Raw genomic sequence first — 16,390 nt, forward strand, 5'->3', positions numbered from 1 at the left:
GCGCGTCATATAGCTCATAAGATATTGAAGCAGCAAGGCATGACTATTGCTATAGGCGTCATGCACAATGTCCTCGTTTTTTTTTCTAAGGCACCTACCACACGATTCCCCGGGCAATCTTTCCGGGGAGGATTTGCAGTGCTAGACAGGACCAAACAAACAAAAATTATAATCAAACCCTGACGATCGATCAGGATCGGCTGGACATCGCTACAGTACAAAGCTGCTATCTGATGTATTTATGCATTTTTTTTAGACAACGTGCAATTCATGCGCTTGCTTCCGTGTTCCAACTGCATTCAGATTCTTTATGTACAAAGAAAAACTGGAAGCCAGTTGGATCAGTGTTGACTGTCCTACCCTATTCAGTTTTCACCATTTCACCAGTGGGATCAGTGGTTCACCCTGGTTCGTTCTGTACACAAAACTGGTAAACATAAGAAAAGCTACGAAGGATGAGGCAATGGGCCGACCTGCTCAACCTCGCTTGCATTGCATCTCTACTCCTGGCCCTCGCTGCTGACATCCATCTTCCGGGTCTGAGCTTTGAACATGCTAGCAATATCGGTGGCAGTGCCGCAATCCTCTGGGCTCCGGTCTGGAACTGAACGGATGTACCTGGGCATCCTCACCGAGATGCCGCGCGATGGATGGACAAGCCCAATGGCCGCATGGTGAACAGGGGACAACGTCAGGTCTGCATGGAAAAACAAAGGCAGATAAACAAACGTGTCACCACTGAAGTTGCATCAGCATATGTGGTACAAGTATTGGAAACATGTGTCAGGCCTTGCCCGATATACTTATATCCATCTCAATCCACGCGTGTTGGATTGGAACTTTAGTTTAATTTCAACCCTATCCCTGTCCAAACAAGCCCTGGAAATGCTAATAGGAGGGTCTAGTTACCTGCACCTCGGATCTCCCAAATTTGTTCTGCGGTGAACCACAGCTCTGGTTGCTCATCTGTTTTGTAGTAAACAGGCTTCTTGGGCAGTATCCTTTCCCCGGAATAAAACTCCTTCATCTGTAGATTAAATTCTGAATATCAAAGCCATAACCATTGAAGGTGTTTCTGCAGAAGCATAGAGATCTGACACTGTTTGAAATTGCCTTGAGCTTTAAGTATAAAATGACAAACCATATGTCTCATAGAAAATATCTCAGCTACCACTGAGTAGAGAATTAGAGATCTATAATAAATAATAGGTAGGCACATAAAACTACGCACTCACTTTGTGAGGAAATTGCATCATGAAGGATCATACAATCATGCACCAATTTCCATTGTTGATCATATGAATTCTTAACCTTCAAGCTTTATGACCAATCACTCATGAATGATACACATATATATTAACCTCCACCTTTTTATAATAGCAAAACCATTCGAAAGAAAAGGAACCACTTGGACGGATCAGCTGACCACATTCAAGCATGTAAGCGAATTCTGACCATCTTCTTAAAGATATAATGCTACTAGGAACAAGCGTTCCACTGAAACATCCAGGCAGCAGTTTATTCATACCTCTTTATAAAAATCATCTGAGAAACCAGACATAACACGGCATACACTTTGGAACTCTTCAGTTTCAGGGTTGTAGCATGCCATGAGAAAAGGGCTGTACCTGTACAGATAATTTTGGGCACACTAGGTTGGGATTGTTTCGTAAAATAATAAAAAAATCGAAACTAGAGCTGATTGGGACTAAACCTACCACCCAGCTTTACGTCCATTTCCATACCATGCACCAATTGGAACTAAGTCAAGGCTATCACCTAAGCCTTCCACATAGTCACGCTTGACCTGAAAATAATGATAAAGGCATTCGACTTCAGGAGCTTTGGAGCTTCAGGAAATACAAAAACATCAAGCACCTCTTCGGTACAGAAATATGCTTGCACCTTTAACCATGAATCACAGCGTTTGGAAGCAGAGTATCCAGCATCGACATCCAAAGTCTTTAACATTATACCCTCACAAGAAGACTGGCATGCATTTTTGAAAAATGTGTTCATCCTAGCCAAAGTGCTAGAATTGTCTGGTGAAGCTTCACAGGCTTCTACCTACATGGTCGAAATTGATTGATTCATGCGAAACTACATCCATGAACAAATCTTATCATAAACAAAACAAATAACGAAGGTTCTGAACTTGTGCAAGTTCATGGCAATGACAATTAGAAGGTGCAAGTCATTCTAAATCACATATACTTTAAACTTCAGGTTGGAGATGTGAATGCTCATGCAGTCATATTAAAGGTTTTAACAATGTACTGTAGCATTTGATTTCTAGGATATGATCCCTAATTCACAAAGCCGTATTGTTTTTAGGCTGCACAGCATAGATGTTAATTTAGAGTAGTGCAAACAACAGGAAAAAATAAACAAAAGAAAAGGAGAGGTCAGGTACCTAGCATCGACAATGTCTCAATGAATGGAAAAGAAGGAAGTGCCACATTAAGATTTAGAAGAAGGTGACTCCATAGTGTTGCAGTACCAAAATAATGTTGAAAATAACAACGCGTGCATGAAAAGGGAAGTGCTTCATTCTGGGATAAAACTTACAGTTAGTTGCTGAGCTAACTCAAAATATCCTGGCTTTTCCTGGAACAAGTCATGAATGTCTGAAATGAAAGAAAATTCACAGGAAGAAGTTTAATGGGCACCCAATGAGACGTGTACTCAACAAAGCAGTAAATTCTCCTGATAGAACTTTGCAAGTGCTTCTAGATAATACTGAAACATACACTTTCTTCTTTGCCGAAGAGGGCAATCCAGTAGCCTGCAGGAGCGGAAAAATGTAAAACCCCTGATGTTTTGAATAAGACCATAAAGTTATATACAGAAAGGAAATAATATCCAGCTGTTTTTATAGCATTTAATGGATATTGCCATGGTAGTGTACCAGGTGCAATTACGAAGTTACCTTCCATTCTAAACACCGAATCAATATAAGTATTCTAAAGGAAGTTGAGGGTCTAGACCATAAACTATTGAGTATTGTAACCACCATTAAAGTTTCAACCTCATACTTCAATATCTAAGAATAAACAAAAACAATAAGATTGCTCCGAGTGGTAGCATTTGTCTTTAAATTCCTTAATAAAAAATGATAAGTTTGTGTTCCTGTTAACACGATCAATTTCAGTTTTAATACTTAATAGTAAGTAAAGTAAGAAATAGTCTGGAAGTGTTTGCCATGATTTGGTGTCATGTGTGGCATCCCCTACACCAGAAGGCAGCGCGCCCGCGATGTGCGCAAGGCAGCCGAGCAAGCCGAGGCCAGGGCCCATCTGGCGCAGGAGGAGGATGCCCAACCGACTAGTGGCTAAATTGTTATGGCCGACGTATGATTAATGGGCTGATAGTCCGGCCCAGTTATCTTTATAAGTTTAGTTATCTTTGTATTTGCAATTTATATTAGTCCTAGATAGGTTATTTAGCAAAATAGGTGAAGTAGAAGGGACATAAATATCTATAGACTCTGTTGATATAATCAAGCAACAACGATTATCTAAACTCTATCTCTCTCTCTCCTTCAACTGAAGCCCAGGCGGCTGTGAGGGGCAAAACCTCCGCGAATGGAAGACATGGCAGGAGACTACGAGCTCCGTAGTCGAGGGCCGCCTACCCTAGATCACCACGCCCCTGACATTTGGTGCCCAACCAAAGGTGACGGCAGCCTCAGTAGAGAGACGGAGATTGCACTTCATATCTCCCCGATTTCCATTAGGCACCTCATGCGACATGAATTTGAATCATTCATATTCTATGAACTGGAAATAGAATAAGCTACTGTACATCACCATCAAACTAAATATGTCAGAACTTAGTAATTGAAATGTGATACAGTTAAATGAAATCCAGCTAACAACAGTACCTCCATAGAGTAAAGCGAATGAGCAATGGATGCTCTCTACTTAGTTTTTTCTAAGAGAAGGTTTGCTTCTTACAATTATAAATAAGTCCTTTCCGAGATTTCCCCGAAATCAAGGACTCAAAACTCAAAAGTGTACAATATTCTTACCTCTCTCCACCGTGGAACATGATGTCAAAAACAAACACACAAATGTCAACCTGCAGAGTGGACGGCACATTACCAGGTGGATAATAAGATTGTGTTAGAATATGAGTAATGCAGGCCCATGAGGCCCATGTATGGCAACGATATGCCACCATGTTTAGGGTTGGCCCAAAATCAATGAAACCCTAATTCTAACAGATTGAATAAGGGGAAAAGCATGGACTCAGTTTTCAGTTAAAAATATATGAAAAATGAGTGCCCATACTCAGGAAAATGCTCCATATGCTTACTAGGCACTCATTTGTTACGTGCAATGCATTTGGTTTGAACACAAGAACTATTATAAGTTCTGTGCTAAGGACAATTGAGATACATTATCTATATCTACCATAAAGGTGGATGAGTTATTGAGCTCTGGCAATATCTACTGTTGAAATGCATAATCTGCTGCATGTATATTTGATGATTGGTAGTGACAAATAACCATTACTGAAGGTCACTAGGGACTTGGGATGGGACTAAGTTGTTCAGTTAAAGCTGTGAACTATAATGAATCAATTAGAGAAATGAATGAACAACTACAATAATTCCTCAAAGTTCTAAAACTCATTGGCATTAGTCACATAAAAGTACAACCCAAAACAACACTTATAGTCCAAAGTGGTAATGCTTAGTAAATCGCATACTCACCTTTATGTTCTCTATTGAAATTGAGGAATGCTTGTTCCCTCTTTCTCTTGAAGATAGCTCTTGGAACGACATCAACTTGTTTCCTTTCTTCCTGTCAATTCCCACCACCTAGATTTGCAAAACCATAACAAAAATAGTTTGAGGGCAAACAAGTGTAGAGATGGCAAATCCTTCAGAATTAAACTGACCTCAGCATCCAGTATAAAGCTGGACACTTCAGGCTTGCACAGCTCCTTAATCATGTTCACAAGATCAGGAAATCTGGAAGTTGATTCTTTCATTTGCCTTGAAAATATTCGCACAGATCCATCAGGTAGTTTGTGAATCTGGGCTCGCTGACCATCATACCTAGAAGTGACATTAATGAGAAAATTTCAGTGTTTTCGTATCTGGAGAGTTTCTAATAAACTGGGGATCCAAGCATGGGCCACTTGGTGAATGGTTATTTAAGTAGCCCTAGTCAGAAAAATAACTTAGAGAGGCAGTGAGCAATGGACATACTTGTACTCACAAGTAAATGATCTGCCATGGAAAGCTTTCAGCGACTGAGTCAACCCATTAGTAATTCTGAAAAACAATAAAAAAATTATAATAGAAACAGCATCACATTTTGCTCAGTTCAGGCATGTACAATACCTAGCAAGCATAGGTGGAATAGGTGTGCCAGGCACCATTGCCAAGGATGAAGCTGAAAATGCAGTGCCTTCTCTCAAAAGAGAAGGAATGAGCAGATCCTGACAAATATTGTATTATTGTCAGCACAAGTAACCTCTCTTGAAGCATCCTATTTCAATTTTGAGCTAAGTATAACTGACACTATTTTGCCAGTTGCACTTACACAAAGTTAATAATTTAATATTTATATCACCTTCAAAGCATCATAGCTACCATCTGTACTTATATCATACAAATAGACTAATGGTCATCCTTACTGTTGGCTAGAGCAAACTATTCTCTATTGTCAAGGGACACAATGCCTTTTGATATATATATAAAATGCCATGCATTTACCTTTTAAAAAGGTGAATGTACAATGATAGTGTAGAGTTGAGGCTTGAGTAATTACTCCAAATTAAAGATACAGTTTGCCTTCAACCTTATGGAGTAGAGAATTAGAGATAGTAGTGCATCTACTCAGTCCAGAAAAGTTCACATAATTTAGCCTATTAGTCTTTAGTTACTACAAATTTTGCTTTTAAAATGAAAAGTTAACCAATTACAAGAGACACAGCACAGCCTTTGGACGGATCCTAGATCCGCCCCTGATGCAGTTTGCAGGCTTACAGCTTGGGTAAATGCACAAATTTCATGTAAGCAAAGATTGGAAATTGTGTAGCATGATAAATGTACACAAGTGATAGGTTTCAGTCACTTACTAGATTAGGAATGACATTGTATGCCTCGGCAACTTCAGTTGAAAGACTCTGCGCAAAAAAGGAAGATCAAAAGATAAAAAAAATTGGTTCAGAACAATCTGTGTACTTTGGAAGTCAAATATAGGGGGATCTAATTTGGTGGTCCAAATCCTCTTTCTATCTAGAAAGAAATTTTCTAGTAAGGGAGATATCAAGACAACTTCCCAAAGAATTATCAACAAGAGAATGGTACAGGAAGTGTTGGATAACAGGTGTCGGGTGAACGATACTAAAGGACCTCTCTGAGCAGTGCCCTAGCGGAATATCTCCACTAGACCAAACTAGCCAAGTACAGCGACCTTACAAACAAACACGACTACCGCCTGCCCCTCACCTCGTGTGCCAGTGCCACCACAATGTTGTGATGGCTAATGAAAAGCTTGAAAAGCAGGTGTTCTGTTTGAAGGTAAGTAAGGGTGTGTTTGGATTGAACCCTGATAGAAAGTGTCTCGCCTGTAGCCTGCTGGAGAGCTGCCTGCACCTTATTCGGTTGCAGCCCTGGTGACCTGCCTGTCCGAGGCTTCTCAGGCACAGGCCTCCAACCAAACGGATGTCTTGCATTGCATTGCCTGACCAGGCAAAAATCATAAACTTTTCAGGCAAGTCCCAGGCTTCCAACCAAACAGGCCCTAAATGTGCTATTCTCTTGCTGCTTGAATTGCCAGTTTAAACTGTTAGAGTAAATAGCACATTGTGTACCCACATGAGGTCTATGTACCCTATATAATCAGCCCATGAGGCCCCATGCAATATATCCAATATTCCACCAATTATATTCTCCTTCATAAACAATTCACCACATTGTCTTGCCGCTCAAATTGCAAATTTAAACTATGTACCAATATGCCATTATAATCTGGTCTATACTCAGTCTGCTTTGATCATGATTCATGATATGTTAATTAAATTAAAGTGCAAGATAGTGATTCGGTAAAAATAGCGGTGAATTAAATTGTCAACTGTCATCAGAAGTCCATTCTATTTTGTGACAACAACTGTTAGATATGTGTCGAATGTGTGTACAGTTTGGTTACGTACGACTTGAGTTGTATTAGGGGCTAAGGTAAGAGTTGGAGTTGAACTCTGTATCCTAGGGAACCACAAATACGAGGCAACTGTTGTAACCATGAGTTGACTTGGCAGTTGGTCTGGGCAGTGGCGAGGCCGCGGGAGCACCTAAATGCCAGTGTAGCTACTAGTTTATGGGGAGGAGCACCTGTAGTCATGCCCCGAGGATATAGGCACATCACGGAACCTCATTAAAAAATATTGTGCCTCGGTGCCGTTCTCGCTTGCGTATTTTCTTCTATGGTAGTTATGCTTCCACGTTCTTCGGTAAGTAGATCCGTTTGGGTCTAGATCTAACCGTGCACTCTAACAGCAACTTGCCCAGCAAAGGTTAGTCATGCCACATGCCACACTTTCTTAGAACCCTGTCCCTCCCGTCAGAGTCATTTTCGTGCCAAACTTTGCCACAAGTGTAGCTTCGATTTTGCTTGCCACATTTTCTGTGGCAACCAAAGTTTGCCAAAGGTTAGGACGTTAGGTGTGGCAAACTATGGCACACAGAGTGAGACCACGAATCCTTCACACACTTGACCGGTGGCGCCGATAAGGTCTCAAGTTCAGGAGCCTCCTCAAATTGAATGACAATCTTGCGCACCTGCACCAGCGACACCAATGGACAAGAGACAGCGGTGATAGCAACGAAAGTCTGTGAAAAGATATCCCCTACACTCCTCCATCTCCCTCGATTGTGGAATGACAATTTACACCTCGCGCAATTGACCAGAAGTCTCAGTCATGGGTGGACAGAGATGAAGATGCAGCTCCAACTGAACTGAAGATGGAGGGGAAGACACTGACTGCATCCCCACCATCAGGGTGGAACAACTGCTGGCACAACTGAGCACTCATCCGCGGACCTCCAAGGGGCCAGGGCTGCTTGCACTGGACAGCTTTATGACCTTCCTGCTTACAACAGAAGCAGCGAGATGCGGTCCCACAGTTTGCCACAATGTGCTCAAAAGAAAAACAGTTGAAGCACTGAGCCACCAACCAATCAAATTATTAGGCACTTGGCGTGCACCATGACAGGAGAAGCATGTTGTAGTGGCGACTCATGAGAAAAGGCTGACTGGGAGTAGGAGAGCAGCAGTGCAGAACTAGAGCGAGATGGTTGTTTCACGACCCCAATCCATGAGGTTCCCACCTCGCCTTCCCATATGCCCTTTCCCTGAACATTCCCTTCAACTGGATGTTCAGGATCAGCATATTTAGAGGCTTTCTAGCTGTAGAACCTACACTCGCAAATCTGCCTACAATGCATTTTTGTTGGGATTATGTGTGTGTGGATGGTGGTAGTGGTGGACTGGTGAGGTTGGGGGAGGGTTGTGCATTATACGCAGGTCTCTTGCATTTGTTCGAGAAAAGAATAAGAGAAGAGACCGCGTCCTTCAGCAATCTAGTAAACAAGAGATGGAGCCTTCATGTTAGGCCTATGGGAGGAACTGCTTGTAAAGATAGATAATAAAGGCAAAAGGCTACCCAATTGACTGGTACGAGTGATTTTTTAAGAAAAAAACTTTCTGCCTCTCTCTGCTAAATCCAAGCTCTCGCCTTATGGATTCACCAGGCTCATGAACAAACTCAAGGCTTCCCAACATATAATTTGCACAAAAGAAAACTCACGTTCATACAAACCTGTAGTTGTGATTTTATGCCTTCCAAGGACACAACAGGATCTGCTGCACAGTTTCTATCAAAAACAACAGCATGTGCAAGCGCAGGTAATATCGTCTTCATCATAGCCCCAATACGCAAGTTACGAACCTGAAATTAAACAAAGCCACACACAAAACAGAGACGTGGTGGGGCTTATTAGAAGTTACACAGTAAAAGGCAACATGAATAAGCTATTATATACACTAAATTGTAGCTTAATTTAACAGACATAGAAACATGGCAGGAGTAACAAGAAAAGTGAGATGCACCATAAAGTTGATACCAACACAGAAGAGCAACACGTACAAGAATTTCATTTCTTTTTTTGTGAATGCAAGGAAGTTTTGTATTAATAAACCAATACTTGAAAACTTCAAATTGAGAGAGATAAATATAAGCAATTGAATCAAGACAAAAAAAACAAGGAACCAAAGTACAATCAGCAATGATTACATGCAATGTCGCCTCAAATAGAAATTGCAAAGTACACAGCAGAAAGGAATGGATGGCTCACCAGTGTTCTGACAAGAAATTTCATTTCTGTTTCTCTACAAGACCGAATAAGATGCAAGACAAGAATTTTTCTCCTCCCAGCACTTCCACTACCTGATATTGCACTGATATGAAAAAAATGATGATGTAAAGAGGAATCAGAGATAATCCTTTGTTAGAGAAATAAACATCATCATGCAAATATGACTTATTATTATCATCGAAGCAAAGGGTTGAGTTTACCTCATCAACCAAGAAAACATAATACCTTAAGGATAAATTTTCTTAGTATGAAGTGTCATGTAAGGATTCCACTACAACCAGCAAAAAACAGAAGGAGAAGAAGCCGAGGCAGGAAAAGAGTCCCTAGCTATCAAGCATTAGTTTGTTAGCAAATCAAGTTCAGTTGGTTTAGATTTTGGTGGCTGGGCTCATGCATATAAGCAGAGACCGAGCCGAGTGTTAGGCAGGCATTAGATTGATTCATTGTGTATCCCACCGTGCCCTGCCTTGCTGGGGCGACATCAAGCTGCCATTACAGCTCCATCACGCCAACAAAGTTACTTTATTCAAGTATAATCCAAGCCGCAATCCTCTCTATTATCTCTCTACTTCCCCTACGCATAACATCTAGCACAAGAAAAAAATGTTAAAAAAGTATTATGTCAAACCTAAGCAGATTCTACTGGCGAGATGTGTTTTTTGTCATATCCGCTCTCTACTAACATATCAGAAGATGGTTTTCCCTGTGATCATATGAGATTCCACATCATGTTACAAAATTGGGAGTACAAAATAATCAGAAATTATTGTTGCATTAAATGATAACAAAATGAGAAGTACAAAATAATCAGAAATTATTGTTGCAGTACATGCTATCTGGGCTAGTTAGTAATTATCACATAACAAGATTGGATATAATTCAATGTAGCCACAATTGAAATTTAGCCATTCATATAAAAAAGCAATCTTCACTGCATGAAATGCTGGGCAAGATTCATGGATTCCATTACAAAGGGGGGCAATAGTTTTTCTTTGTAAGTAATACCTTAGTTTCCGAAGTGTGGAATATACATCACGAATCGAGAGAGGACGGGGAGGAGCAAGCAGTGTTTGGTTCTGACGACATTCTTGGGCAACCGTACCTACAAATTACAATTCATCCATTGTCAATACTTGTTACTACAAATGGCAACTCAATCAGGAACAACCAATGAATGAAACTACACAATGATGTTGGATCTTGCCATAAGCCTAGCAAATGAATCCATGTCTTCACTTTTGCAAAGAAAACAGCGAAAGATTACACTAGAAGCCTTTTTCTTCTATACTACCAATATGAGATAACAAGTTGGTACTTACCAAGATCACCATAAGTTTTGTACATTTCATGTATTTTAGATCTGCTGGTTCCTAATGATTCCTCCAGAGTAGTTACAACTAGACTCCCACCAATGTTCAGTTCCTAGCTTCAATAACAAACATGGGGTTAATGTATTCGCATGTCCTATGACAAGGCATAGCAAAACTATATTAAAAGAGAAAAGATGAACAAGGAAAGAATGTATGACACTATGACTTAGAGCATCATACTGTAAACTACTCCTGCCAGTCCGGTTTATAAGAAGCACACACACATGATGTATGTTTTCTGTTTTGCGGGCGCGATTATAATCTCTAAGTGTGGGGTTTGTGTTTGGTGTGTGTTGTAGGGCTCTAGCCCCTTTATTTCTTCTTAATATAATGAAGCGCAGCTCTCCTGCGTTTTCGAGAAAAAAATTGATGTATGTTTTCATTAACACTGATCAAAAGGAAAAATAGAATCAATTTTTCCTTTACTGAAATGCAGATTGCTCATAATAAAATTAAATTGTGATCTGGAACATACTCCCTCCAGCCAAAAATATGTGATGTTTTGGACATCATGGGGTCTCAGAAACATAACTTTGACTAGTACCTTTCACTGCAACATATATATTTATAAGGCGTAAAATATAGCAAATGTATACTTTTATGGAAATTACATTTTGAGACAAATCTACTAGTATCATTTTTAAGTATCCCAACTCAATACTATAAGGTACTCCCTCCATTCTAAGGGGCTGTTTGGGACTGCTCCATTCCAGGTTTTCCGGCTCTGCTCCCAAGTTGTCTAGCCAAACAGGTCCAGCTCCAAGATAAAGGTGGAGTTGGAGGTCAACTCCACGTTTTTTGTGGAACACCTCAAGGGGTACTCCAGAACCTGTACTTACTTCCTCATGGAGTTGGGGTGGGAAATTACCCACACTGCCACCCATTACACAAATACCTATTTGTTTCTTTCTCCTTTCTCCATGTGACTGCTTCTGTGCACCTGGCCCTTCCAAGACGTTTCTCTCGCGCGGCTCCAGAAACCATAGCGCCACCGCCCACTATTCCGGCCACCACAGCCAGCACTCCTGCGAGGTGATCGATGGAACGGATAGATCCAACCATGCTCTACTGGATGACCTCGTTTTTGGCCCCCAAATCTTCTCCGGCGCCGGTCGTCCAAGCATGCCCAGGGTTGGGCTGGGCTGCCCCAGCCCCCTCAGCCGCCGCTGGCAGAAGCCTCCTCTGCAGGGCTGCTCCCAGCTTGGCCATCAGGGGTGTGCCGCATGCGGCCAGCAGCCAGGCCCTAAATAGTTTTGCCCTAAGTCAAATCTCTCTAACTTTGACCAAGTTTATATAAAAATGCACTGGCACAACCTCAAATCTCTCTAACTTTGACCAAGTTTATATAAAAATGCACTGGCACAACCAAGTTTCATTAATCCACCATGAAATATGTCTTGACAGTGCATTTATTTGGTATTAGATGTTAATATTTTTTCCTAAAAGCTTGCTCAGTCGGTTAGAGAACCTCAGTAGCCCCCCCCCCCCCCCCCTTCCTGAGTTCGACTCCCCATGGGAGCGAATTTTCAGGCTGGGGGCAGAAAAAAAATCCCCTCGTTCATTCCCAAAACCAAAGCGCAGGTCTAAGGCCCAGCCTGGTTCTCACAGGGTAACAGTTCCACTGTGTATGGGTGGGGGCTGAGGTTCGGGGGGTTTCTCGGCCTGTGTGAGAAGGTCTTTTTAACAAAATTACCCGGGGGCTGTCATAACTCATAACCCCCTGCAGGTCGAGTTTTTTTTCTAAAAGCTTGATCAAAGTTAAATAAGTTTAACTTAGGACAGAACTAGAATGCCTATAATTCAGAATGGAGGGAATAATTGGCAATCAAAGTTTCAAATTGACTGCACTTGACCCCAAAAGTCACCTGTCTGTGACTGGGGTGTAGTTATACAGCATTCCCACATGAATTTCTTAGTGATGGTGGATTCCTATCCTCCAAAATTGCTACCAGATTTCCACATTCCAAAGAGAGCCTTGAAAAGAAGTGGGTAAACGGAGAGTAACTGTAGGTTAAGTACTTACCATATTTTCATGGTCAGGAGAAATTTTATTAGTACACAGATAAACAGCAGGTAGAACATCATCAGGGGATAAAGCAAGCAAACTGCATTCCAGAAGATCAGATGTTAAGCATTTCCCCCAGTAATGAACATATTGGGTGGACGATCAACATGTATAGAACCCTAAACCCTGAACATGTTGCAAAATTCAAAGAGGCAAACATTCAGAAACCTCCTGAACATGTTGCAAAATATTGCGGTAGTTTTGATCTTTCCTTTTTCCTTTTCAACCAAATCAAATGTGCGAGCCAAATGCAAGTATGGTGCAGGCTGTCCTGCTGTCCAGCAAGCTGCAGAAATGCAGATACATATGGCATGACTGACTATTACAAATAAGATGCTAAAGAATATCAGGAATAAGCAGCTAACCATGTTCAATAGGTAGATACTTTTCAATTGGCAGTGATGTATTGGCAGAATCTCCATGTGCTAAAGAAGTTCCATGTAAGTTTGTCATCTTTGGAGTAGCCTGAGAAAAATCACTAGCCATGTCTGTTTTACTACATTTATCTACAGTTTCACTTTGTGCATTCTGCAGCACAATGTTCTTATCAACGTCAATTACATTGTTACTCTCACTTGAACTGTAAAATATGTCAACTGCTACAGCCACATCTCCATTTGCCTTCTCAAGCAAAGAAACTGCATATTCTCTAGACATGCTACCATCTACAATCTGGAGAAGCTGGTCTACACTCTGATCTTGTGTTTTTGCAGTATAAGCTAACTGATCACCATTTTCCACATTATTTTGATGTGCCTCCTCAGTTACTTTTTCAGTCCTACCCCTTTTAAAAGCAGCTTCTGTGGTTTCTGTAGCTCTAATGAAATAATTTGTAATTGTGGACTGCTTGCGCCCACCAGATTCTGTCGAGGAAGTTAATCGTCCTTTCTTTTTTGGCTTGTTTGTAGTGCTGGAACCCCTCTTTTTTACCTTTTTGGGAGTATTTAGTTTCATTATCATAGGAGACAAATTTACCAGTTTTGCAGAGTATTCCACTGGCTTCTGCGAAAATAAAGGAGATTCTTGCTGACTACTTACATCAGCAGAAGACGCACAATCAGAAGAATGCTTTTTCTCTGACTTGGGTGTGTCATTACAAGAAACATTTGCTTCTTCAAAGAAATCTCTTTCCCGCTCAAAAAATTCAGATGCTGCTTTAACAACATCACCACCTGAACTCATCAGCAGGTCTGTGATCTGTTCCTGGCTGACCCACGATGGTAGGAAATCTGATAGTTCTTTAATCATTTCCTGCGTAATATTCTCCCTCAGAGTCAGAGTATCCTGTTGTTCAGAAGCAGAAGTGATTGCTGGTAACAAAGCAGCATCCTCCCCGTCATGCTGGCTCGAGCACTTAGCAACCACATCTTTGCAGCTATGAGTAGCATCTATCAACCTACGATGGAATGCCATCAAGAACTCCTGTTTGTTTGCTGTCTCATCCACCAACCCAGCAAAATGCTTCTGCAGAGCAACTGCCTCCTTACTATCGAGCCTCCCAGCATCCACTCCAACAGTAGGGATCACCTTCTTTGGGTGCAAAAACTTAATATAGTCACGCAACTCATTGTAGCTTGAGTGCTCACTGTAAGGAACAAGATGGATTTCGAGTGAATCTTTCACCCTAACAGCAAAACCTTCCTTCTTGGTTTCATACATCCACCCAGTTGGTACAAACCCGACAGCCTTCGCATACCCTCTCTCAATCATGATCTCCTTCATCTTCACAAAATTCGGCTGGAAGTAGGGCCAAGTCTCCCCTAAGATATTCCACCCAATAACATGCACATCCGTCCCTGTTGCATCCTCAGTAAAAACGCCATTCTCCCCACCGAACCCCAACACTGTCAAAATTTTCATCTTCCTACTGTCCACATGGATTGAACACCCGCAGCGCCGTGCAACCTCCAGCAAAATCCTCTCTTTGCCGACCGCATAGGTCGTGATCAGACACAGCACACGCTCTCCTGATACTGAACTCTCCTCTTTCACACGTTTGATTGCATTCACTACGTAATCCACAGAATCCTCTTGCGAAGGGAATGTAAACTTGGGGTTACAGTATGTGGTGTCCAGAAACACCGCATCAGCACGGACGAACTCCAGCAGGTTAGGATCGCGCGTCATAGACTCTGTGTAACGGAAGTCACCGGTGTGTACATACCTCTCGGCGCTCGGCCCAGGGGAGGCGAATAGGAACTGGACGGCACCGGGGCAGTGATTGGCGTCCACCGCGGTGACGCTCCACCCATCAACGGTGATACGGACACCGACATCGAGGGAGACGACAAGCTGCGGCGGGACAGAGAGCACGGATGAGACGAGGCGTGCGGTTGGCGCGGAGCAGAAGACAAGGCCGCGGCGCCAGGAAGGGCCGAGGCCACTGTAGTGGTCGGAGTGGAAGTGCGAGAGAAAGTAGGCGACAGAGAAGTCCCCAGCATGGCGGAAGGCATCGACGAGGAAGCGGGAGCCCGGGATGAGCGCGGTGGGAGGCACAGAGGCCGGGACGGGCGGGAGAGGCGTGGAGGCGGAGGTGGGGATGGAGAAGGCGTGGGGAGAGGGGAGCGAGGCGATGGTGGAAAGGAAAAGCGATGATGTGGTGACGGACAGCGATTTGGAATCTTCGGGGGAGGAGAGGAGGGACGCCATTGATTGCGTTGGCGGGTTTAGGGTTTGGAGGCGCCGGCGGCGGTGGCGGTAAACGGCATGGCGCGGTGGTGGTGGCGCGCGCCGAGAGGCAATGGACAGGGAAAGGGTAATGACCTCGTTTAGTTAAAAAAAAAATTTGCAAAATTTTTTCAGATTCTCCGCCAAATCAAATATGTAGACATATATATGAAATATTAAATATAGATAAAGATAAAAATTAATTGTACAGTAAGACAAATCTTTTAAGCCTAGTTAAATTATAATTGAACAATATTTGTTAAATACAAACAAAGTATCGACTTCTCAAAATTTTTTGGAACTAAACAAGGCTGTATGTAGTGCCAAATTCGGCAGAGCAGAGCTCTTCCTACTTCGGATTTTGTCTATAAAAAAATTGATTCTCGAAGTGATTTCTCACTATTCTCCAAGATAAACTCAGTGCATACTGTGGATTCTACGGGTAAAGTGAATCAGAATAAACTATTTTTTGTTTAGCTCCTAGCCACGGAAATTGCTGTGTTGTAGAAGAGCTATTATGAGTTATGTGTTGTTAGAAAAGGTTGTACCCAATCTAGAAATTATTATAGTTTCTATAAATATTAATTGTAGTGACATCTAAGTATTTTGCTGATGTGAGTGAAACTCCAATAATTTTGTATTTTTTGTTTGGCAAAACATGGAGTTTGTCAATTCACAAAATAAAAATGGTAAAGTAAAAAAGAGTTCATCTCCACCGTTTCTCATATTTTTTGTAAAAAATAGAATTATGGACCCACTCGTTGCCCGTGCTTTTTTTCCTCGCACGCCGCTGCCAGTTCACGCGGTTTTTGTTTTCCTTCACTAGTTCGCCTAGTCACCGGCGATTGCATCCAGCCGACCAGCAAATTCCTCCCAGGAAGGCACGTCTAGGCTAGC

General features: G+C 42.0%; 1 protein-coding gene across 6 annotated transcripts; it reads right to left on the bottom strand.

The window, feature by feature from the left end:
* On the bottom strand, positions 212 to 15,575 carry LOC8068030 (DNA ligase 6). 6 transcript variants are annotated; one of them, XR_002451285.1, is made up of 21 exons: positions 13,192 to 15,575; positions 12,995 to 13,112; positions 12,785 to 12,866; positions 10,711 to 10,813; positions 10,397 to 10,493; positions 9,371 to 9,473; positions 8,824 to 8,964; positions 6,094 to 6,141; positions 5,354 to 5,451; positions 5,219 to 5,284; positions 4,906 to 5,065; positions 4,718 to 4,825; positions 4,031 to 4,080; positions 2,751 to 2,785; positions 2,569 to 2,627; positions 1,906 to 2,067; positions 1,719 to 1,807; positions 1,529 to 1,628; positions 1,236 to 1,421; positions 910 to 1,027; positions 674 to 697 (listed from the first exon to the last, which is right to left on the bottom strand). XR_002451285.1 is itself a non-coding variant. In XM_021456809.1 (20 exons), the coding sequence occupies exons 1-20, from the start codon at positions 15,473 to 15,475 to the stop codon at positions 501 to 503; spliced, it is 4,212 nt and encodes a 1,403-aa protein (XP_021312484.1). In that variant the 5' UTR covers positions 15,476 to 15,574; the 3' UTR covers positions 212 to 500. The 6 variants fall into 6 exon arrangements, 3 of the variants coding, with proteins under 3 accessions (XP_021312484.1, XP_021312485.1, XP_021312483.1); XR_002451287.1 differs by having other exon boundaries at positions 1,236 to 1,318; positions 13,192 to 15,574; XM_021456809.1 differs by lacking the exon at positions 1,236 to 1,421 and having other exon boundaries at positions 212 to 697; positions 916 to 1,027; positions 13,192 to 15,574.

This window comes from Sorghum bicolor, chromosome 3, assembly GCF_000003195.3.
Source record: "Sorghum bicolor cultivar BTx623 chromosome 3, Sorghum_bicolor_NCBIv3, whole genome shotgun sequence".
Lineage (NCBI taxonomy): Eukaryota > Viridiplantae > Streptophyta > Magnoliopsida > Poales > Poaceae > Sorghum > Sorghum bicolor.

Excerpts from the sequence above, each read along its gene's own strand:
- LOC8068030 (XM_021456808.1), bottom strand. The coding sequence starts at position 15,475 with ATGGCGTCCCTCCTCTCCTCCCCCGAAGATTCCAAATCGCTGTCCGTC. Across the intron at positions 8,965-9,370 it reads AATTTCTTGTCAGAACACTG|GTTCGTAACTTGCGTATTGG; the intron begins GTGAGCCATCCA and ends GTTTAATTTCAG. Across the intron at positions 6,142-8,823 it reads AACTACAGGTTTGTATGAAC|AGTCTTTCAACTGAAGTTGC; the intron begins GTGAGTTTTCTT and ends TTTTTTGCGCAG.